Source organism: Borostomias antarcticus, assembly GCF_949987555.1.
Source record: "Borostomias antarcticus genome assembly, chromosome: 9".
NCBI classification, from domain to species: Eukaryota; Metazoa; Chordata; class Actinopteri; order Stomiiformes; family Stomiidae; genus Borostomias; species Borostomias antarcticus.
In genome coordinates, this window is record NC_140242.1 from 24,557,330 (window position 1) to 24,579,332 (window position 22,003).

At 43.5% G+C, this 22,003-nt stretch overlaps 1 protein-coding gene across 6 annotated transcripts; it reads left to right on the forward strand.

The window, feature by feature from the left end:
• Positions 1 to 1,449: 1,449 nt before the first annotated feature.
• tlk1a (tousled-like kinase 1a) lies at positions 1,450 to 21,216 on the forward strand (the record flags this gene model as incomplete). Of its 6 annotated transcripts, XM_084442761.1 has the most annotated exons (23): positions 1,450 to 1,509; positions 4,876 to 4,942; positions 10,063 to 10,184; positions 10,337 to 10,408; positions 12,185 to 12,223; positions 13,109 to 13,184; positions 13,323 to 13,366; positions 13,570 to 13,665; positions 14,173 to 14,259; positions 14,352 to 14,444; positions 14,582 to 14,692; positions 14,798 to 14,934; positions 15,090 to 15,278; positions 15,972 to 16,038; positions 16,457 to 16,554; positions 17,054 to 17,135; positions 17,238 to 17,329; positions 18,175 to 18,264; positions 18,672 to 18,841; positions 19,780 to 19,915; positions 20,082 to 20,193; positions 20,647 to 20,754; positions 20,934 to 21,216. In XM_084442761.1, 23 exons carry the CDS (start codon positions 1,495 to 1,497, stop codon positions 21,102 to 21,104), a joined length of 2,274 nt encoding a protein of 757 aa, XP_084298887.1. In that variant the 3' UTR covers positions 21,105 to 21,216. The 6 variants fall into 6 exon arrangements, with proteins under 6 accessions (XP_084298887.1, XP_084298889.1, XP_084298890.1 ...); XM_084442763.1 differs by lacking the exons at positions 1,450 to 1,509; positions 4,876 to 4,942 and adding an exon at positions 5,340 to 5,368; XM_084442764.1 differs by lacking the exons at positions 1,450 to 1,509; positions 4,876 to 4,942 and adding an exon at positions 5,352 to 5,368 and having other exon boundaries at positions 10,063 to 10,133.
• Positions 21,217 to 22,003: the final 787 nt, after the last annotated feature.

Sequence of the window (22,003 nt, forward strand, 5' to 3'; positions counted from 1 at the left end):
ACATATTGTCTTTTATAGATGAACATAAACTACCAAGCTGAGTCAAGTTAGAGATTTGTGTTCAGTTTGTTCTTCAAACAGTGAAGAACGGTGATGGATTAAAATGGAGGACAAGGCCTGTGAAGGTAAAAGAGTAGCACTGCCATTTCTGTGTATCAATTTCCAAAAACAAACAAGTCTTGTTTCTATCTCAACTTTATCTCTACGACAACTGGAAGAATGAGAGGGGTGTGTATGTATACGCTGGTGTATTGTATGTATTGGTTAGGGGACAGAATCAGATGAATAGATTGTGTGACTAGACTACATCAATGCCAATTGAAGTCTTCAACTTATGTTTGTGCAGGGAAAATGGCGGAGTCCAAAGTTCATATAAGTCATAGGTTTGTCACATGCTTTTCTGCATAGCTTGTGGTATTTTAGTAGTTTTGTTTTGTATCAGATTATTATGTGATTGGGAGTTACTTTTTACTCATACAGTATATGAGTCTTTAGTAGCTATTTTCCCTTTGTTTGGTTTGAAAGTAAATATATATACTGTAAGAGGGTGACTTGCCACTTAGATTGAAACAAAATTTTATTGAAACTGAATGAGTATGTTGAGTCTTGAGACTATACATTAGTGACAAACTGATTCAAGATTAGGCCAACTTTTCTTCAACAGATGAGTTCAAACTTATTACCAGAGGTATTATGCGTTGAGGCCCATGTCGGCTATAGTCAGGCTCACTATATAGTTTTGTTGGATTTTTGGGGGGATTTGCAAAACTATACATTTTTGGAAAGGGTATTGTATAAGGAATCAGAAAATCAATGTTCCCATTTGCCCGGCAGTCATCTTTCGAATTTACAAAATGTCCGCCGTAAAATTAAGGTTTTGTAATATCTATAGCTGTGTTCGGAATCGCTCCCTCGTTCCCTCACTCCATATTCCCTATAGTGAACTACCTAGGGAACGGAGAAAATGTAGGGTACATGCACTGTTCCCTGCAAATCAAGGTGAATTGTGGGTAATAAATAGTGGACTATATAGGGAACGAAAATTCTGTGGAGAATTCGGACACTACAAACAAAATGGCTGACGCCCTATATAGTGCACTATATAGTGAATAGGGAGCGATTCCGAACACAGCTAACGTTCCAGCTTCTAAATAAGCTGGAACATTGATACTAAACCTATGTTTCCAGGGTCAAAGAATCCAGTGGTGCCAACAAAAATGAGGTAGAACTGACTAAATGCATTTTAACACTTTTTATTGAGGAGAACAGATTAAAATTAACAACTGTGAGTTTTGGATGTTTCTGTAACCATCTTCAGCATCATGACATGCACATTTAGACCACAGTATCATCATGATTAAGCAAACTTTTTCATTGGATAGTCTATTTGTTTCATTAGACAGACTCTGTTTTAGGAGTGAAAAAATCCCTGCATTCATTGTCAATTGGGGGAAGTGAAATGGGCATATCTAGAGATGGGAAGATCACAGAGACATGGAGTTTGGACTGGTGAGTCTCTCAACCTAACAAATGTAACAACATCAAACATGTCCTGCTCGCACACACATGCGCACACACAGAGCCACGAAATGCATTCATGGGCGGAGGTCTGTATTCACCGAGCATCATTTCTATGTTATTTATGCTGTGCAATTTATATATGCCGTGCAATTTATAGTTTTGACCAACTGTTTGACAGCCATGTTCACCACTGAAATGAATGACTTGAGCTGCTAATTTTGAATTCATACCTATTTTCTAACTCCTACAGTTTTTGAGCTACATTGACTTATTATATACCGAAATGTTCGTCTGGTTCCCAGGATTCCTACGGTGTAAATATCGAAGCTGTGACATTAATAATTCTTGAGATAGAGCTGTGTAAAGATGGTCATGCTTTCCTCATGCCTGCCCTCTAGTGCTGGTGTGCAACAGTGACTCCTGATTGGTCTAAATCTCATGCCATGAATGGACACACACAGACAGACATGTCATGTATATGAAGCTACTGCACTGCTTAAAAATGTCATTCTGGTATGTGAATTCTTCTCATTGTGTTCATTGTGGTAAGCTTTGTATACTGTTACAATAGTACAGGAATTCCTTGAATGGTCATTCATTGTATTGTAGACTAAGTTTTGTACAGACTTGTTTTAGGTACACAATTATTTGCCTCCTGCCAACCCGATTTTTATTGTGAAAGAGAATATGACTGGACAAAGGTTGAACAAAAGTCATATAAATGTTATTTATTTGGCTAATTATCAAATGTGTCCCAGTTGCTCCTATTTCCAAAGGTCCTTTGATCTTGGTGGTGATACTGTCAGTATGCTGTTCTATTGTCCAATTACACATTTGTCGGATACTGTTGTCTAAATGCAGTCTGACATAGTTTACATTGGTTGCACTGTGCGGTGTCAGTACACGATCGATACCAGGCTACCGGCTGTCCGATCGTTCTGCACATGGGCGACTGGTCCGCCATCTTGCACGGCCACACCACCTGCACAAACTTGGTACCTGATCCATCCCACGCATACTTACGACCTGGCCAACATTTAGCTAGCTAGCTTACGTTAGGTTTAACAATGCTTTGTCCCCACCCCTTTCACTTTTTATCATGTCACACCCCCTTTGTTATACGTTTCACAATGATCAATCCCCTTTCATACACAGTTTCCCTGTGTAGAGATGGAAAAATCTGTGCTTATAGTTTCTTTCCCCTTCTGATTTTTTCAGTTGGTCAGCGTTCAGTCTGGGTCTAATTACATTTTTAATGCTATTTTGGACATTAAGCCCTATTTCTGATGTCTAACATCAATCTGAAACATATAGACCATAATTTCATTGATTGCTCATATATTGAGTTAGATTGAGATTTTCGTCTGACTCAAATTTCTTTACAATGGAAGTGGCCAGGGCACGTTCAAAAACTCAAGAGAAACTATCAGGAAGCTCAGTGTGTAATCTTACCGGTCTCAAAAAGCTGTACTGTGAAATGTATCAAAATCTCCATCTAGCTCAATATTTGAGCGATCAATGAAATTATGATCTCTATGTTTCAGAATGATTTTAGACATATCAGAAATAGGGCTAAGTGTCCAAAATAGCACACTACCCCTTCAAATGTGCTACAGATATAAATAAAAAAGAGCCAATAGTACAGTATTATGTGTTATGGCTCAGTTGCTTATGAACCCAAATGCATGACTTGAGGCAGGAGAAAAGTGAAAATGCCCACTGGGCTTTTGATATGGAAAAACAAACAAGCAAACAATCCAATCTGTAATCCAAATATTGTAGTCAAAGTTGAAAGGGAGGTTGATCGATCAGCAAACAAAGTTCATTATCCATAATCCAGTTTTGTAGTCGAGAATCCAGGAAAGGGGTCTAGAAATCCAAGAATTAGTCCAGAAGGATTGGCAGGCAGGCAAGCGACGGCTCTGCTCACCTGGTCACAGGAACACTATGGGAAGGTCTGGCGAAGACTGGAGGGTCGACTAGCTTCTTGTAGGCAGTGAGTTGATTTATTGATTGATTGATTGATTGATTGATTGATTGATTGATTGATTGATTGATTGATTGATTGATTGATTGATTGATTGATTGATTGATTGATTGATTGATTGATTGAGGTGTGCACCGCTGTGCCATAAGCTCATTCACCAGTCACCTTGGGCACCTCCACCGGCCCCGAGGTGCTGGGAAGCTTGGGGTGGAGTTATGCACGGAGCGTCTAGGGTGCACAGGTGAGCTGGAGGAGGGCGTTGTCAAGGCAAGGACCATGGAGCCGTAACAACCTTATCGCTCCCAACACAGAGATACCGCATGGTACCAACGTTCTAATACTATTGGCTCACAAGCCTTGTTGGAGATGGGAAACAAACCTCAGACATCTGACATCTAAGATAAATACAATATTTGTTTTGGACATTGTCAACATTTTTAAATAATAAATTCATGGCAACACTTTACAATAAGGTACACAAAATTTGTAGTTACTTAGTAACTACTACAGTAGTTAATGAGTAACTACTGTTGAACCAATAATTAGTTAATGATTAGTTAGTGATTAACTCTGAGCTTAGTTAATGAGTAGTTACTTATGGGGACTGCTATAGTAGTTACTGAGGAAGCAATGGGTAGGTAGTGATTAACTCGCAATCTATCACTATATAATAGATCATGGTGGGTTACTAGGGAACAGACTGGGGACTACTATAGTAGTTACATAGGAACTAATGATTAGTTAATGTCTAGTTACTAATGAGGACTAATAAAGTAGTTACAGAGGAACCAATGATTAGGTAATTATTAGGTTTTTAAGCGGTGCAGCGGTCCTATGTGTGACATGTGTCCATCTGTGTATCCGTCCGTGTGTGTGCCCGTTCATAGCATGAGATTTAGACCAATCAGGAGTCATCAATACCATTGCACATCAGCACTAGAGGGCAGGCATGAGGAAAGCATGGCCGGCTTCAGACAGCTCTATCTCAAAAAGTATTGGCATCAATGTCACAGCTTATATATACCATAGGAATCCTGGGAACCGGATTTTGAGATATAATATGTCTGTATAGCTTAAAAACTGTACAGGGGGTAGGAGTGGTGACAAGTTGACAAGCTAGAAAACCTGCATAAATAAAGGTCGAAGAAATGTCCACAAATGACTTATAAGCAAACATCCCCTGTGCATGGGTCGGATATCTCTAATGATCTGCCTGTCTCTCTCTTTCTCTCTCTCTCTCTCTCTCTCTCTCCCTCTCTCTCTCTCTCTCTCTCTCTCTCTCTCTCTCTCTCTCTCTCTCTCACACACACACACACACACACACACACACACACACACACACACACACACACACAAACACACAATAGACCCGTTTGCCTGCGACTGTGACCCGCTACCCACGCGCTCCCTCTCCTATCCCTGGGAAGCCACAGGGTGAGTTGATTGTCTGTTTGTTGGTTCAGAAGTGAAATAAAGGTTTTGGATACTTTTTAAATGAGATTTTCCCCGTGCATTCAATTTACACCTACAGTGTCTTTAATGTTCCCAAGGCAATAATAGAAAATTGGAACTGATTAGTAGGCATATTAGTTATGGCATTAATAGAGCTATTACTGGAACTTATTATAGGCTAGCTTTAAAGCTATAGCATGCACTCTCTTGCTGCACAGTGTATTGCAAGAGCACTGATGTGAGAAAAACGGTGATTATCTGGGTCAGTGCCAGGGCACCTACAGGGGGTGCATGCCATGAACCTCGCGATAATATTTGTACATTTTGCGCACGATGTATGACGTGCATGTTCAGGTTAACTCCCATACAACACAGGGCACTTGAAGACGCACTGCGCAGAGGTGTGAGGTTTGTGTCAACCAACAATGTTAGTTAAATTACATTTGCCTGGTCACTGATTGCGGCTTTGGGCTTTGTTTATGTTGAATATTTTTATTTATTTAAACGATCTCAGGATTTCACTGCCACTCATACATAACCGACAGTCTTATGTTTGCCGTATCAATTCAAAAAGTAGCTTGATGAGTGTCCAAAGTATCAGTGGAAGTTTGGAGGGGAAGCCATCTTGGTCCCAGCTCTCCACGTCCCCAGCGCAGGGGCTGCTTTCTCAGCAACATATCACGGCTGTGGTGAAGGCTCAGGAAGGTACTGTGAAATAATATCGGACGCATAAGTCCTTTTCCCCACATCTGTGTTAGTTGAGAGTTGTTTATGAAAAGAATCGTCTGGCAATGAAATTGTAACTGAGTTCGACCAGACACTAGTGAATCCATGGTGGACAGCTTGCAAACCAGCCAGCAGCAGTGCCTGTGTAGCAGCAGGCTAGCTGGCTAGGACTAGCTAGGTAGCTAGCTAGTTACTAGCCCGCTAGCTAGCTGTGCAAGGAGATAGAGATAGCCATGTAGGAACTAGCTGGCGAGATGGATGTAGCTAGCTACATGAGGTTTGCAAACAAGAAATCATGATGTAGCTAGTCTGGCAACAACTATTGTCTCGCCAGCTAGTTGGACAGTTTAGTTTGACAGCAGTGAGCGACTGACTACTCTAAGGTAGCACTACTAGCTAGTGTCACTAGTAGCTAGCTGGCTAACGATGATGTGATGCGGTGGTGTTGGCTAGCCAGCAGCTAGCTAGCTAGCTAGTTATATCTTCTGTAAATTTTCCAGCACCATAGCGCGTTAGCACCAGCACTAAGCTAGCTAGGATGTGTGTTTAGAACAGGGTCGGGTCTATCACGGAGGACCTATGTGACTAACGTTATCTAGCAAATAAGATTGTACAAGATGGCATAAATTCGTGATATATTTGCTCAAATGTTTACAGGTAGCTAGTTATAAAGGCTAGATAGCTAGCACTAACGTTAATAACGAGAGATGGCTAGCTAGCTAACGTTAGTTGCCTTGTTTTGGAACTCAGTCGGGATGGCATCCCTATCAACCATCACCATGTTCCCCCTGTGTAATTCAGATTTTGAAGAATTGAAATAGGAGGTTGTCGGCAGATTATAAACCATGATAACCTTTGGACACATTGAATGTTATAGCTCACGGTTGTATTCAATGGAGTCAATGATTGGAGTCATTATGGGCAGATATTATTCCCCATGAAAGCTTACAGCACTGTAAAAAAAAAAGGCACCTTTCTTTAAATCCATATTGGTTTCACGGGTCAGCACAAACATGCATTCAAAACTATACATAACCATGTCAAAACTATACATAACCATGTCCTGTGGGTCTTTGTTGATGTTTGTAAGTAACAGAAAGGTTTGCTAGCTTCAGACTGATTGTCAATATACTGTGATTTATATAGGTTTCCTTATGGCTGCTCAGTAGCTCAGACCATTGTATTGAAGAATGGATCACTTTGTCATGTAGGCAATTTAAAAATCAGTGCTGCATAGTAGTGGGTTGAAATCTCAGTGCTGCATTTAGTAGTAGGCCTACTGACTTGACTACCAGTACTAGTAGGTCTTCAGTGTTGTTGCATCTTGAAATGAGATGCATTCGGTAAGCAGTTTTCTCTGACTATATACATATTCATAACCATATTAAAAGTTAAGATAATGTTGGAATCACTTAACTATTTAAAAAAAAAAAATTGCACTGCTGGTTTAAAAATCAAAATCAGCAGCCTCATAAGAGGAATTTTAATGGCTTTCTGAGTGTCTGTCATAAACAGGTGGACACACTATGCTGAACAGCATGGAGCTAAAATGACATCCACAGCATTCTAAGGGTTCAACCACTTGCTTGTGCAGGGGCTTGAATTTGGTGGCTGGGAGTGCTTTGAAATCAAATGTATGCAGAATTCCTCCCTACCAGCAATGAGGGAGCAAACTCCCCCCCTGCTTTTCCTGTGTTTCAAATAGGAAAGCTACAGTAGTAGCTACCTGAGTTTTAGAATAATGGTTGAATATTGTTTTGATCAAAGAGCTGAGCCTTCAGGTTCCTTTGAGATTGGTTATGGCAGGAATGAAGGAATAGTGATTCAGCAATACATCAGAACCCCCCCCCCCCCCATGACATTTGTTTGCAAACATGGTTATATTCAGCATCTAATAATCCCACACACGTTTGGATATTTACTCTCCTGCATAATGCTTTTGAGTTGTGACATGACATTTCTCAAGTTAGGTTCATGTCACACTGAAATATCTACTGGCAAGCCATAACATTACAGCAGCACCCTATATCATGTTACTCTCACTTGTCTGTTATCTTCAGTAGATGATGAATTGTGGTTTTTGGATTCCAACTCTTTCTTGTATGTTTTTTTTTATTGCAAAAATACTTTGACTAGCAATTTCTTGAGAATGATGTTGAATAGAGTAATTGCACTAATATATTGGAGCTATGTATCCACACTTAACTCAGAGAGAGGAGTTAATTCTATGTCGGCTTGCCGCAGGCTGTCTCTCTCTCGAAGGGAATTAGGCAAGTTTACATGCAGCCCCAGAACACCACGTTTGTCAGCTCTACTCAAAAGATGAGCCTGTGGCATCATGGCATCCATCTTGAGCGCTGGAAGCTGTTGGCTGTACTACCTGATCCTTTGTCTCCCGGGGGGTGTTGTTTTTTTCCTTAGGCTCATTATGTATTCAGGTAGTGAGATGGCTATTGGCTACACGGGGCTCCAGCATCCTGCCTGTCTGAAGATGGTTAAAGAGGTCACAGAATAATGTATACATTCCGAAGTGATCCACCATTGGGAACATTCATGAATGAGCAGGTCTTTTCACACGGTAATCAGAGCTGATCAGACACTGCATTACCAGCAGTGTATGTTTTGTTTGGAGTAGGCTAATTTGTATTGCTAGGTTCATGTTTTATGTTTAGGCCGTGTACAGGTACAGCTACAGAAGTAAGCCGCCTATGTTCTTGCCCGCTCCAGGGTACGGTGTCTCATGGGCAATTGATCTGTGGTTAGAATCTGACAGCGGAAGCGTTTGGGAAGACACGATCCTGAACAGGTGCTGTGAGACCGCCCGGCCCTTTGTATATCCAAAATGGAGCCGTCAGTGGAGCAGGGCTGTGTCATTAGGCCCCCACGGTCTCTGAGACTGTCATCCGGGGAGTTCTCCCATAGGCTTGAGGGAGAGAAGAGAATGTGTCCCAGTAGGAACATTGTTGTTTTGTTTTTTTACGGTGTCCTACAATAACACAGCTGTGTGATTAAACGTGTAATGAAGTAGCCTACTCCTCAAAGAGGCTGTACATGCTGGAAGCCATTAGAATGTGTGGTGATAACCCCAGTGGTGTGTATGTAAGTTATGTTAGTGTTCATGAAGTCATTAGAATGTGGTTATACACAGAATTGGGATTTTGTAAGGTATGTTAGTGTCCAGGTATGTTATTGTTCAGGTTTGTTAGTGTTCAGGAAGTAGTCCTCTTGATGAGGAAAACAATTTGGTGAATAACTTCTCTGTCTGTTCTGACTTTAACTAACCACATTCAGTTTTATTAAACATTTTCTTACAAAGTAAATTACTGATGGCTGTCCCTTTGTGTGATGTGAACAATCCTCTCTCCTCTTTATTTTAATTGGAGCTAAGTGGTTCTGTGATATATAGCCTAAGATCTGATAATGCCTTGAGTGAACAGACGATGTCCAGCCTTGAGGATGACCTGACATGGCGGCTGTGGCTCAGGAGGTAGAGCGGGTCATCCAATGATCGTAGGGTCAGCAGTTCGAATCCCAGCTCTTCCTGCCCACATGTCGAAGTGTCCTTGGGGCAAGACACTGAACCCCAAATTACTCCCAATGATCTTGCATGGCAGCTGCCGCCATTGGTGTGTGAATGGGTGAATGAGAGGCCATTGCAAAGTGCTTTGGATAAAAGTGCTATATTAGGGCAGTCCATCCATTTACGTACTGTAGGTTCCCCTCTCCTGGAACTACTTCCAAGGTGAGTTAGTTGGCCACGTTAGGATTCATCACAACCAGGAGGAGACTGTTTGTTGAATTACCAAATCTAACCGATCTCTTGCTGATTAGTAGCCTGAAACGCCTTTGATGGTGTGTAGGCCTTCAGATGGTGTGGTCTATGTAGACCTGTGGAGATTGGCCGGCGTACACCTAATTCTGTCTTCCATCTGAATATCTCCCTGCAGCGATACCTGTATTTAGTAGGGGTGTGATGAGATATAATGCCACAAGATATTGCGATATACGTATGATTTATTATATATGTATATTTATTTTTTATTCATTTTATTTTTTTACTTCTGCCTATACAAGTGACTTTGGGTACCCAGAAAAGCGCTATAGAGACATTACAAAATGGAACTATAAGGCAAATAACAGCATATTTTAGCATTTTGTGTTTTTCTGGAGAAAAACTATTCCAGTCATATATTCTTCATTCAAGTTATCTTAAAAATATTGTTATAATATCACATCGTATCGATAACGTGAACCCAATATCGTGTATCGTATGGTACAAGTATGGTGATATAATATGGTCACCCCTCTGGTGTCCAGGTGTTGGCTGTTCCTGCTGTGACGCGTTGTGACGTGTGGTCTGTCCCCCTGGTCCTCAGGCACCATGGAGGAGCTGCACAGCCTGGACCCCCGCCGGCAGGAGCTGCTGGAGGCGCGCTTCATGGGCGGGGTGAGCGGTAGCACCGGGGGCAGCACTGGCAGCACCAGCGGGGGGACCAAGGTGCCTCAGTCTACCCCCCCCCTCCCACACACACACACACACTTTTTAATTCATACTAGCAGCTCTACGAAGGCCGGCCTCCTGTCTGGCACAGGTCGAGGGGATCCTGCCGACTCAGTGGTCTGACGAGCTTTTGTTTTGTTTTATTTCAGGGCTTGACAAATAATGAATGTTCAAATCACAGTTTCGGAAGCCTGGGATCCTCGAGTGACAAGGAGTCGGAGGTATGCGTCTCGTGTGTGTGTGTGTGTTGATTTAGTCTCTTAGACATTGCATCCCTTGTTTGGGTCAGCCCTAGCAGAGGGAGAGATCGGGCTCTCATCCCCCTCACTGACAACAATGTCAGACGGAAGCTAAGATGGCGCTCTGGTCGAGAGGGGATGAGAGAGTGTGGAAGCTCTGTGTACGACGGCAGCTAATGACGTCTGTGATGGGTCCTGCTAGGATGGCCGGATCATGGGCACCATCATCATCATCATCCCCCCTGAGTCTCCTGGATGCGACACTCCTCTCTTGTGTCTGGCTGCAGAGCTCTGTGCAAAGGGAGGCTAACGCTGTCAGTTCAGAATGGCCGCGCGGCCGGTCACGGCCCGTCCTGCTGGGGGCGCCAGAGAGCCAGGCCCAGCAGGGGCGGACTGCTGCTCTAGCTGCAGTGAGGAGGAGTGTGTTGAGCTGTGACTACTTTAGCAACGTTGGGCTTGTCTGGGTTATTGTGTCTGTTCTGCACTCCTCTCCTGTCCTCCCTCCCGTGTGCTCCACCCCCAGGCCGGGGTAATAAGTCAGCGACGCTGGCCTGTGTGAGGCAGCCTGATGGAGGAGGGGAGAGGGAGCAGGAGGCCCTTCCTGGCAGACTGCTCTCTCTCTCTCTCTCTCTCTCTCTCTCTCTCTCTCTCTCTCTCTCTCTCTCTCTCTCAGAGCTCTCTCTCTCTCACTCTCTGGCCTCCTGCCTCTGAGCTGCTGAATGTGCACAGATGTCAGGAGCACAGATGCCCCCCATACGTCAGCCCACTCCCTAATGATGCACAGTAGTGACACTCAATCAGACCAGCACCTGTCAGCATCAACCCCCCCCCCCACTGCCTGCACAAGGCTCTGGCCTGGTTTTGAGGCCCATAAAAACTTGTGGTGCAAATATAGAATTCCTCTTGATTATCATTTTGGTAAATTTTAATATAGGATATAGATCTTTGGGAGGGAGGTGGGCGTGAATCCTCTTATCTGATTGGTGTAACTACTCTACCTGCTGTTATATAGGTGACATTGTTGTTGTGTTTTTAATAACTTTCTTTATTGGAAGCACATCGGAGTACAAACTAAAGAGAGATCTTCCATTTTTCTATTCCCATGTTTGTCCCATATCCCCACCCCACCCAATAACACACGTAGAGGTTATGCCGATAGAATCGGTAAAGGTAAAACTAATGACAGCAATGACAATGTCAGCAATACAGAATACACAAACATCTAAATGGATATATAATAAGACGTGACAGAAAGTAAGTAATACCAAATAAAAAATGGAAAGAAAGAGAGAGAGAGAGAGAGAGAGAGAGAGAGAGGATAAGAAAAGAAAAAGGGAGGCTCAGTCATCACAATCGGGCAAGGATGATTTAGGAAAGATCTCCAAGTCTTCTCAAAAGAGTTAAGGGAACCCTTGAGGGAGAATTTGAGCTTTTCAAGTCTAACAGCTCCTTCACCCACATGATATGAGGGAGGTTGAACATGTAGGCTACATTGTTGCTGAATATGCAAACCTTGTGGACCTTTATGGTCTATAAGTTGTCTAGCTTGAAATCCAAGTAGTCACAAAACACTTGTCAGTCCAGGTGCCATGGCTTGGTGTTTGTTAGCTTACCTACGGCGTTTGTATTGTGTGGTGATTCTCACAACCCGTGGCTTTAAACTGCTAAAAGCATTACGCTTTCCATTGCTGTTCATCTGTATCAAAACAGGCTACTTCTAAACATGATTGGTCATGTGCTCTTTCTCTCTCTCTGCAGGGCTCAGATGTGAAAAGGGGGAGCTCTCCTGCGTATTCGGTAGGTAGGGCTGTACCATATTGGAACAAAACTGACATTGTAAAAAAAAAAAAATCTGCGATACGAAAAAAATCTGGAATTTTCAGATGACTGAAGAATGATTGTGACTGGTTGTTCGCTGTGCATGCAGAACCTGCGTGTCACTCGTGTAAAGTGTGACATCAGACAGACTTCTCTTGTAGATTAGTCATGGAAAATGAGAACTGTGAGTTTTCCTTTTGTATCAAGCAGCAAAAAAGTTGTAGCATGATGTGTTTGAGTTAATTTGACTTGCTTGATATCGCACGTCTTGATAAAAAGAAATGGCACGTCCTGCGATGCAAGTTGCACATGCATCGGCATGACGAAGCTGAAACGATATATTGTGCAGCCCTTTTAGAGTTGGGATTCTCAACACCCTCTTACTCTTTCAATGTCAGCTGTTGGACAACAAACAGCATTGATCTGTCTGCTTGAGTTGCATGGCCTTCATACCAGGCTGTAGAATCACTGCATCTTCTGGAATCAGATCAACTTGGATGAACCATCCATGGTTGATACTGATCTGACGTGCAGTAGAATTTTGTTTGTTGTTTTTGTCAGTAACAGAATAGAACATATTTTGTTTATCATAACAAATAACATATCTTGGCTACATCCTTCTGTGGAGAGAGGTCATTTCGGTGGATGGGCTTAACGAGATTATGGTTGTGAAAATGAATTGTTGGTGGTGTGAAATGGGTGAACTGTTGTTTTGCTTCCCTCTGGAAAACGAAGGGTAGGATCAGTACAATATGTGCGTATCTGTGTCTCTTCTCTCCCTTTCTTTCTGCGAAGCACATTGTGTTGCCTTTGTGTATGAAATGAGCTGTATAAATAAAGTTTGATTTGATTTGATTCTGACAGACCCCTGAGAAGAAACACTCTGAGTCATCCAGAGGAAGGAAGAGGAAACCTGATACCCAATCAGAGAGCAGCCAAGGTAAGATCACCCAATCAGAGAGCAGCCAAGGTCAGATCCACTGAAGCTGGTGCTTAGTATGCACTGGATTGGATGCATAATAATTTCTGTATGTACCATAAATTTAAGTCAATGATAATTGTACCCTCTCTGTTATAGGAAAGTCCATTGGACGAGGACCCAAGATTAGTGATTACTTTGATGTAAGTTATTCTTCTTGGAGTGAGGAAAAACGTTTTAGGGGTTGGCCATATGCTGTGAAGAGTATGTGATCCATTTCACACAGAGTCCTGTCTCAGAAATAAACCACACTGTGACGTAAAGGTAGCCACTGCCTGTGTTGTCGCAAAGTAGCAGGTGCTGATGTCACTGGTCCTTGCCTCACGTTGGTGGTCTGTGTGTCTAGTTCCAGGGAGGGAACGGGTCCAGTCCGGTGAGAGGTCTTCCTTCAGCCCTCCGCTCCCCACAGAACTCACATTCCCTCTCCGCTCAGGGCTCCTTTGTAAGTGACCACTCTCCATCTACTACCAGTCTGTGATTTAACTCTCCATCTACTACCAGTCTGTGATTTAACTCTCCATCTACTACCAGTCTGTGATTTAACTCCATCTACTACCAGTCTGTGATTTAACTCCATCTACTACCAGTCTGTGATTTAACTCCATCTACTACCAGTCTGTGATTTAACTCCATCTACTACCAGTCTGTGATTTAACTCTCCATCTACTACCAGTCTGTGATTTAACTCCATCTACTACCAGTCTGTGATTTAACTCCATCTACTACCAGTCTGTGATTTAACTCTCCATCTACTACCAGTCTGTGATTTAACTCCATCTACTACCAGTCTGTGATTTAACTCCATCTACTACCAGTCTGTGGAATTCAAAGCCTTTTCCACATTAAACACAATGTTCAACCTTAAGATGCAATACATGACGTTCTGTACTCGCATTCGCATGTATTTTTTTTTGCACACTGAAATTTTGTCCCCTGTTTTTTCCCCCAGATTAGGCAAAATAGCTCATCGCCGACTAGTCTGTGTTTCGGAGACCACGTGATGCACCCGAAGCAGTCAGCAGTCAAATGTGTCCAGGTGAGGATGACTGCTACAACCATATCAGTCTGTATTCACCTCGTTAAAGAGTAGGGAATGTGTCTTTAAAGGAAGTTCTGCGTTCCTTGCAGACTGACCTTACCGGGCTGAAACTGGCCGCACTGGAGAGTAATAAGAACCTGGACCTGGAGAAGAAAGAAGGGAGAATAGACGACTTGCTTAGGGTGAGCAACGTGTGACACGGTCCCAGAGCGTGGAGCGATACCATCGTGTTTTTCCGACGTTGAGTGGAGGATCTTGATGTTTTGATTGGATTGCCTACTGTAATAGAATCTGCTAACCTGCTTTCTTCTCTCAACAGGCAAACTGTGACCTCAGGAGGCAGATAGACGAACAACAGAAATTACTTGAAAAATATAAAGAACGTTTAAATAAATGCATCAGCATGAGTAAGAAGCTGCTCATAGAGAAGGTAATCACGCTTCATATCCTGTGAACTGTTAACTTTTTTTTTTTTTCTGTGTGTGCGCGCACACGCCGGTTGGTTGATGCGATTCTGATGCTGCCGTTTTCCCAGAGCACCCAGGAGAAGCAGGCGTGTCGGGAGAAGAGCATGCAGGACAGACTCCGCCTGGGCCACTTCACCACCGTGCGCCACGGTGCCTCCTTCACCGAGCAGTGGACCGACGGCTTCGCCTTCCAAAACCTCGTCAAGTCAGTTTTTGTCAGCCAGCTTTTGATTATGCTTATAGTTTTACTTAAATATTATCAGCTTTGTTCTGTTCTAATATAGTATTCAGGCTAGAGAGCGCACAGGATATTATGGTATTGATTTTATATAGTGTTGAATTGTTTTTTCATATTCACAGACAGCAGGAGTGGATAAACCAACAGAGAGAGGAGATTGAGCGTCAGAGGAAGCTCTTAGCCAAGAGGAAACCCCCGACCTCCAGCAGCTCCCAGGCACCCACGACAAACTCTGAGCCAAAGCAACGCAAAACCAAGGCTGTGAACGGAGCGGAGAACGACCCCTTCCTAAAGCCCAGCCTACCTCAGCTGTGAGTCCAGCCCCAGGCTCCCCACAAGGCCAGATCTGTACCCCAGCAGCCAGCCCTCCACACAAACAACAGCATCTTCGCTTTGATCCAGCAGCCGCCATATCAGTGACTCCAATGTTAAAAGTTTGCTATGAAAATACCACTTCAAGAACTGAAATAATCAAAATAACCTACAGAATACACTAATGGAATTACAAACTCATCATTACCAGACTCCGAGTTTGTTTTTCACTGCCGTTGTTTTTGCGTTACATGGAAGTGAATGAGCTATAGTCAGCCGTCAACTGCATTCACAGTTTGTAATTCCAATAGTGTATTCTGCCTGTTATTTTGAATATTTTGTTACTTGAAGTGGTATTTTTCATAGCAATCTTTCAACATTGGAGTCAACGGACACTTCGGCAATTCTCCCAGCCGACTACGTCAGACTTGACGGATATGGAGGCTGTGGGATTAAGAAAGGTCTACACACCAGCAGCCAGCTCTCCAGGCAAACATCAACATCCAGTTTTGGTTGATATGTCATTGAGCAGTATCATGACATCATGACTTGAAATCAATCAAATTTTTGTACACATTTTTGTTGTATGGTTCAAATTAGTTAAATTAGTTAAATGGCTGCAGTTGTATTATGTTGATCAAGTAATGTAAAATAATGGTAGCCCCCCCCCCCCCCCCCATCTCCTCCCCAAGGTTGACTTTAGCTGAGTACCACGAACAAGAAGAGATCTTCAAACTGCGACTTGGGCATCTCAAAAAGGTCAGTCAGCGGATTCTCACCCTGGCTGGTCTGGACAACATCAGCTGACCTTTTCTATCAGATAGGTCACGGTTGTTCAGGTCCGCTACATATGGGTTATTACGCACATCCTGCTCCTGCTCCCTGAAACAGAGCCACTTACAGACTAGTAATGCTTCAGTGTGGATTTCTCCAGAGATGGAGTGAGGCTGGCTTTAAGCATGGAGGGAGTGTGGTTTATTTGAAGTATTGGTTGTTTTCCTGGTGAATAAGCATCAGAGAGGGCCCTCAACAAGACTGGCTACCAAGTCAATATTTAATATTTAATATGGGAGTAGTCGACGGCAGACTAGGACAGGCTTTTGATGAGCACCACATATCCCTGTGTTCAGTTCTCTGATGTTCCTGGTGTGTTTCTGTGTGTTTGAATCATTCATAGGAGGAGGCGGAGATCCAGGCGGAGCTGGAGCGTCTGGAGAGAGTGCGCAACCTTCATATACGGGAACTGAAGAGGATAAATAACGAGGACAGCTCACAGTGAGTTCTGATCAGACCTCAAATGAGTTCAGGTCCTGTTCTACACACATGTTCCCTCACACACTTCGCTGACTTCAGGACCCCTCTGACGCACACATGTTGACTATCTGGGTTATTGTACAGTTAACTTGTCACAGTACTTTTGAATCACCTTGTTTCAGATACAGCATTTGACTGTTTTGTAACTGCCTGTTTGGATCATTGAAAGTTCTAAAACATCCAGCAGTTATATAAACCTGGCACCAGTCTTTTAAAACATCCAGCAGTTATATAAACCTGGCACCAGACTTTTAAAAAATCCAGCAGTTATATAAACCTGGCACCAGACTTTTAAGACATCCAGCCGTTATATCTAAACCTGGCACCAGACTTCTAAAACATCCAGCCTTTATACTGTATCTAAACCTGGCACCAGACTTTTAGCATCACTGGGGGTTGTTGGTTGGTTTAGTTGTTCCAGTGACATTTAGCCTGCTGTTCTGTTTGTTGCTGTCCACAGATTCAAAGACCATCCAACGTTGAATGAGAGATACCTGCTCCTACACCTCCTGGGAAGAGGAGGCTTTAGTGAAGTTTACAAGGCAAGTTCCTCTCATTTCCATGTCATCAGTTTTCCATTACGGAGCTGCATCCAGGCTGTGCTGAACAGAGTTGTCAGCTGGTGTTGTATCACTCTGTCACAGGCATTCGACTTGATTGAGCAACGTTATGCTGCTGTGAAAATCCACCAACTCAACAAGAACTGGAGGGAGGAGAAGAAGGAGAACTACCACAAGTACGGCTCTGGCTTTATATTGATCTGATAGCACAGCCTTTTATCAGGTTTATATTGATCTGATAGCACAGCCTTTTATCAGGTTTATATTGATCTGATAGCACAGCCTTTTATCAGGTTTATATTGATCTGATAGCACAGCCTTTTATCAGGTTTATATTGATCTGATAGCACAGCCTTTTATCAGGTTTATATTGATCTGATAGCACAGCCTTTTATCAGGTTTATATTGATCTGATAGCACAGCCTTTTATCAGGTTTGTATTGATCTGATAGCACAGCCTTTTATCAGGTTTATATTGATCTGATAGCACAGCCTTTTATCAGGTTTATATTGATCTGATAGCACAGCCTTTTATCAGGTTTATATTGATAACATGGCATTTTATTCAGCTGTTAGCAGGTTTATATTGATAACATGGTATTTTATTCAGCTGTTAGCAGGATTATATTGATAACATGTCATTTTATTCAGCTGTTAGCAGGTTTATATTGATAACATGTCATTTTATTCAGCTGTTAGCAGGTTTATATTGATAACATGGTATTTTACTCAGCTGTTAGCAGGTTTATATTGATAACATGGTATTTTACTCAGCTGTTCATTGGGGCAGTGTGCTTCTGCCTCTCACTGCTCCAAGTGGTTTTATGTCACACAGTCAACAGTGGTTTCATCCGTCACACGGCTGCTGTTATTTACTTGTGATGCTGTTGGTTTCAAGGCTCATTATGATTCCCCTCCAAGAGAACACTGTCAGCTCATCCAGCCAATCAGCGGCCACCGCCCTGCGCCCTCTGTCTTTTCCCTCGGTTGCCCGTGGTAACCCAACTTCCCTCTCCTCCAGGCACGCCTGTCGAGAGTACAGAATACACAAGCAGCTGGACCACCCCAGAATCGTCAAGCTCTACGACTACTTCTCGCTGGATACAGACACGTTAGTCACCGCCGCCGTTCAGACGATAGAACGCCACACAGAAACACCACAGCTTTCCACCATGGGGCGGCCATGGCTCAGGAGGTAGAGCAGGCCGTCCAATCGATCGTAGGGTCGGCGGTTCGAATCCCGGCTCCTCCTCCTGTCCACATGTCGAAGTGTCCTTGGGCAAGACACTGAACCCCAAATTGCTCCCAATGAGCAGGCTAGCACCTTGCATGGCAGCTGCCACCATTGGTGTGTGAATGTGTGTGTGAATCGGTGAATGAGAGGCCATTTTAATGTATATAAGTGCAGTCTATTTACCATCCACATCAAGGTGTTTACAGATTATATTTGTACTCTGATTGTTGAATTACAAACTAGTGATCAGTCGGTGTTAAGTGCTGTTTGACCTTGTCCTGCAGGTTCTGTACGGTGCTGGAGTACTGTGAAGGCAACGACCTGGATTTCTACTTGAAGCAGAATAAGCTCATGTCTGAAAAGGAGGCTCGCTCCATCGTCATGCAGATTGTGAACGCGCTGCGATACCTGAACGAGATCAAGCCCCCCATCATCCACTATGACCTCAAGCCAGGTGAACACCCACATTTTACATCACTAGAATGATTAACCACTAAAGTGCATAGAGTGCCTAAGCGAAAGCAGGAACAGCCGTCCCATGGGACCTTATTTCGTAAAAAAAAAATGTACGGTAGTTAATGTCGATAAAGAGATTATTTCTTGATCCTGTTTGAATTGTGTCATGACCATACACATGATGTTCGTCAATTTAAAACATAATTTTGCAAGTCAAGAAAGTCACAGTTTGTCGTAATACTATAAAGCAGTTATTCCAGGATGAGTTTAAAACTATTAAAAGAGGTGAAAATCACTATTCTTCTGGCCATGTTGAGAGCTGCAGCTATGTGAAAGAAGAGTTAGTCAGTTCTGTAAGAGCTAGGTCATGGTGAGTGTTAAACGAGTAATGTGTAATGTGAGCTAGCTAATAATATTGGCTAACTCGCAAATTAACCGAGATGAGTAAAATGTGCTTTAAATTGACAAACATCATATGTGATGGTCATGGCACAATTCAATCGGGATTAAAAAATATATTTTTCTCAGACTGTTCACTACTGTTTTTCTGATTTAAGGTCCCATGGCGGTTTTCTCTTCCTGCTTCCGCTTAGGCAGTCTATACACTAAAGGAGACAACATTAGACGGTGCAGGATAGGACAGTGCTGTCTCTGTCCTGCACTAAAGGCGACAACATTAGACTGGGTGCAGGATAGGACAGTGCTGTCTCTGTCCTGCACTCAGTCTAATGCTGTCTCCTTCAGTGTATGCACCATTGACCTAAACAAATTCCCAGTATGTGTAAACTACCATGGCAATAAACTATCTGAATCTGAAGTTATACAGTCAAATACCTTTTGGAGGGCGTACTTAGTATCATATTACACCCCTCTTATGGATTCCTGATGGCATGTTTGCTCGTTCTCAGTGTTCATCGGTTTTGGTCTGATTTCAAGGTAACATCCTGCTTGTGGATGGCACAGCGTGTGGCGAAATCAAAATTACAGACTTTGGTTTGTCCAAAATCATGGATGACGACAACTACGGCGTGGACGGGATGGATCTGACGTCCCAGGGAGCGGGCACCTACTGGTAAACCAAACTTGACGCCCTCCTCTTGACTAGTAACAGGCTCACTCAGAGGGATTACTAGTATTTAAGGTTCTGTGAGAAGTAGTTCAACATGTATTCCAGGACCGTGGTGTTGTGTGCCTGGTTAATGGTTGTGTTAATGTTTGTTGTGTTTTTGTCTGGCCAGGTACTTGCCCCCCGAGTGTTTTGTGGTGGGTAAAGAACCACCAAAGATCTCTAACAAGGTGGACGTCTGGTCCGTGGGCGTCATCTTCTTCCAGTGTTTGTATGGAAGGAAGGTAAGCAGGGGTGCTGGAACGTCACTGTTGATGTCACCGTATAGAGCTGCCCTATTGGACAGGAATGCCCCAGCCCATCAAACACGTTCAAGTGACTGGATCACACTTAAAGTTCCACGGACTAGTACAGCAATTGACAGGACAGCATTTACTTATGCAGCCCCAAAGTCCTGGAATGACATTCAGTCCAAGTTAAAGTTGGAAGTTCTTCCTTCCCTTACGGAATTTAAATGCCTGATTTCATTTCTTTATGATTCATGCTGTAACTATTTTTAACTAAGTGCACTGTACATCGTTTTGTTCTATTTTGTTGTACACTCAGCAGCTTTACAAATGAGGTGGCCTCACCTCAGAGCTCACCTGAGTATAAATAAAGGTTTCAATCAATCAATCGACTTGCGTTGAGCCAATGAGGGAACTCAAAGCTGTTTTTTTTTTTCCTTTCTTTTTCAGCCGTTCGGCCATAACCAGTCGCAGCAGGATATTCTGCAGGAGAACACTATACTCAAAGCTACGGATGTTCAGTTCCCTGTTAAGCCTGTAGCCAGTAATGAAGCAAAGGTCAGTGATGATTTGATATTGACTGATATTCAGATAAACCACCTGACATTACAGGCCGCTAAGATATATCTTCCACAGTTAAGACTAATGGTAATGATGTAGACTTAGAAGGCGTTCCTGCCTACTGTAATGTTTAGTTGTTGGACTTCTGACAATGCCACCACCCACCCCCCCCACAGAACTTTATAAGGCGCTGCCTGGCGTACAGGAAAGAGGACCGGTTTGATGTCCACCAGCTGGGAAGCGACGCGTACCTGCTGCCTCACATGAGGAGAGCCAGCTCCTCCGGCAGCCTACAGATGGGCGCCGGAGGCTCAGGACCCGCCTCCTCCAGCATCATCTCGTACTGAGGGCCCCACACGCCACCGACCGACCAACTCAACACCCGGCAGCCCCCTTGGCTGCAGAGCCCTCCCGCCCACAGGCGCCGGCATGTGGGAGAGGAGCTACGTGCCACCCAGTAGCGATGGATGGATGGATGGGTGGGTGGGTGGGTGGATGGATGGGTGGATGGATGGATGGGTGGGTGGATGGATGGGTGGGTGGGTGGATGGATGGGTGGGTGGGTGGGTGGGTGGGTGGGTGGGTGGATGGATGGATGGATGGATGGATGGATGGATGGATGGATGGATGGGTGGGTGGGTGGGTGGGTGGGTGGGTGGATGGATGAGAAAAGGCTCTCTTGCCTCTGGACACTGGTGACGAGTTCTGTGGCCAGCCGAGTTTTGTCTTTGCAGGCCCTGGACTGTGCTGGCTTTCTAACGGGTGTTTTGAAAAGGACTTGTCAATGGGAATGACTGAAATGATTGAAAGGCTGTTGAAGCAACACACATAATGATGAGTAAATGACCTTGTGAAGGTCCAATAGAGCACTGCAACGGATAAAGTACCTTGAAGAAATGTGATGGGACACTTGTGAGTTTGATGTGCAGGTAGAAGAAGCCTCACCAGGCCGGAGGGAGACCTGGCAGGCTGCGGCTCAGACTGACCACCATGGACCTGCCATGGCGCTCATGGTTACGACGCTAGGAGGAGATAACTTAGGGAGCAGTCAACTTTTTTTTTCTTTTTCTTTTTTTTTTTTTTTTAGGTCTACAGTAATTTCACTTGAGTAATTTGGCTATCTATTTTGATTGTTTTGAGAGACAGTGTTAGGTTTAACTTCAGTTAAATTACAGTCAGCCATGAGAATGTAATTTTAGCATATAAGTGGCATTTTAGGTGTTTAGGGCCAGGCAGCATACTAATG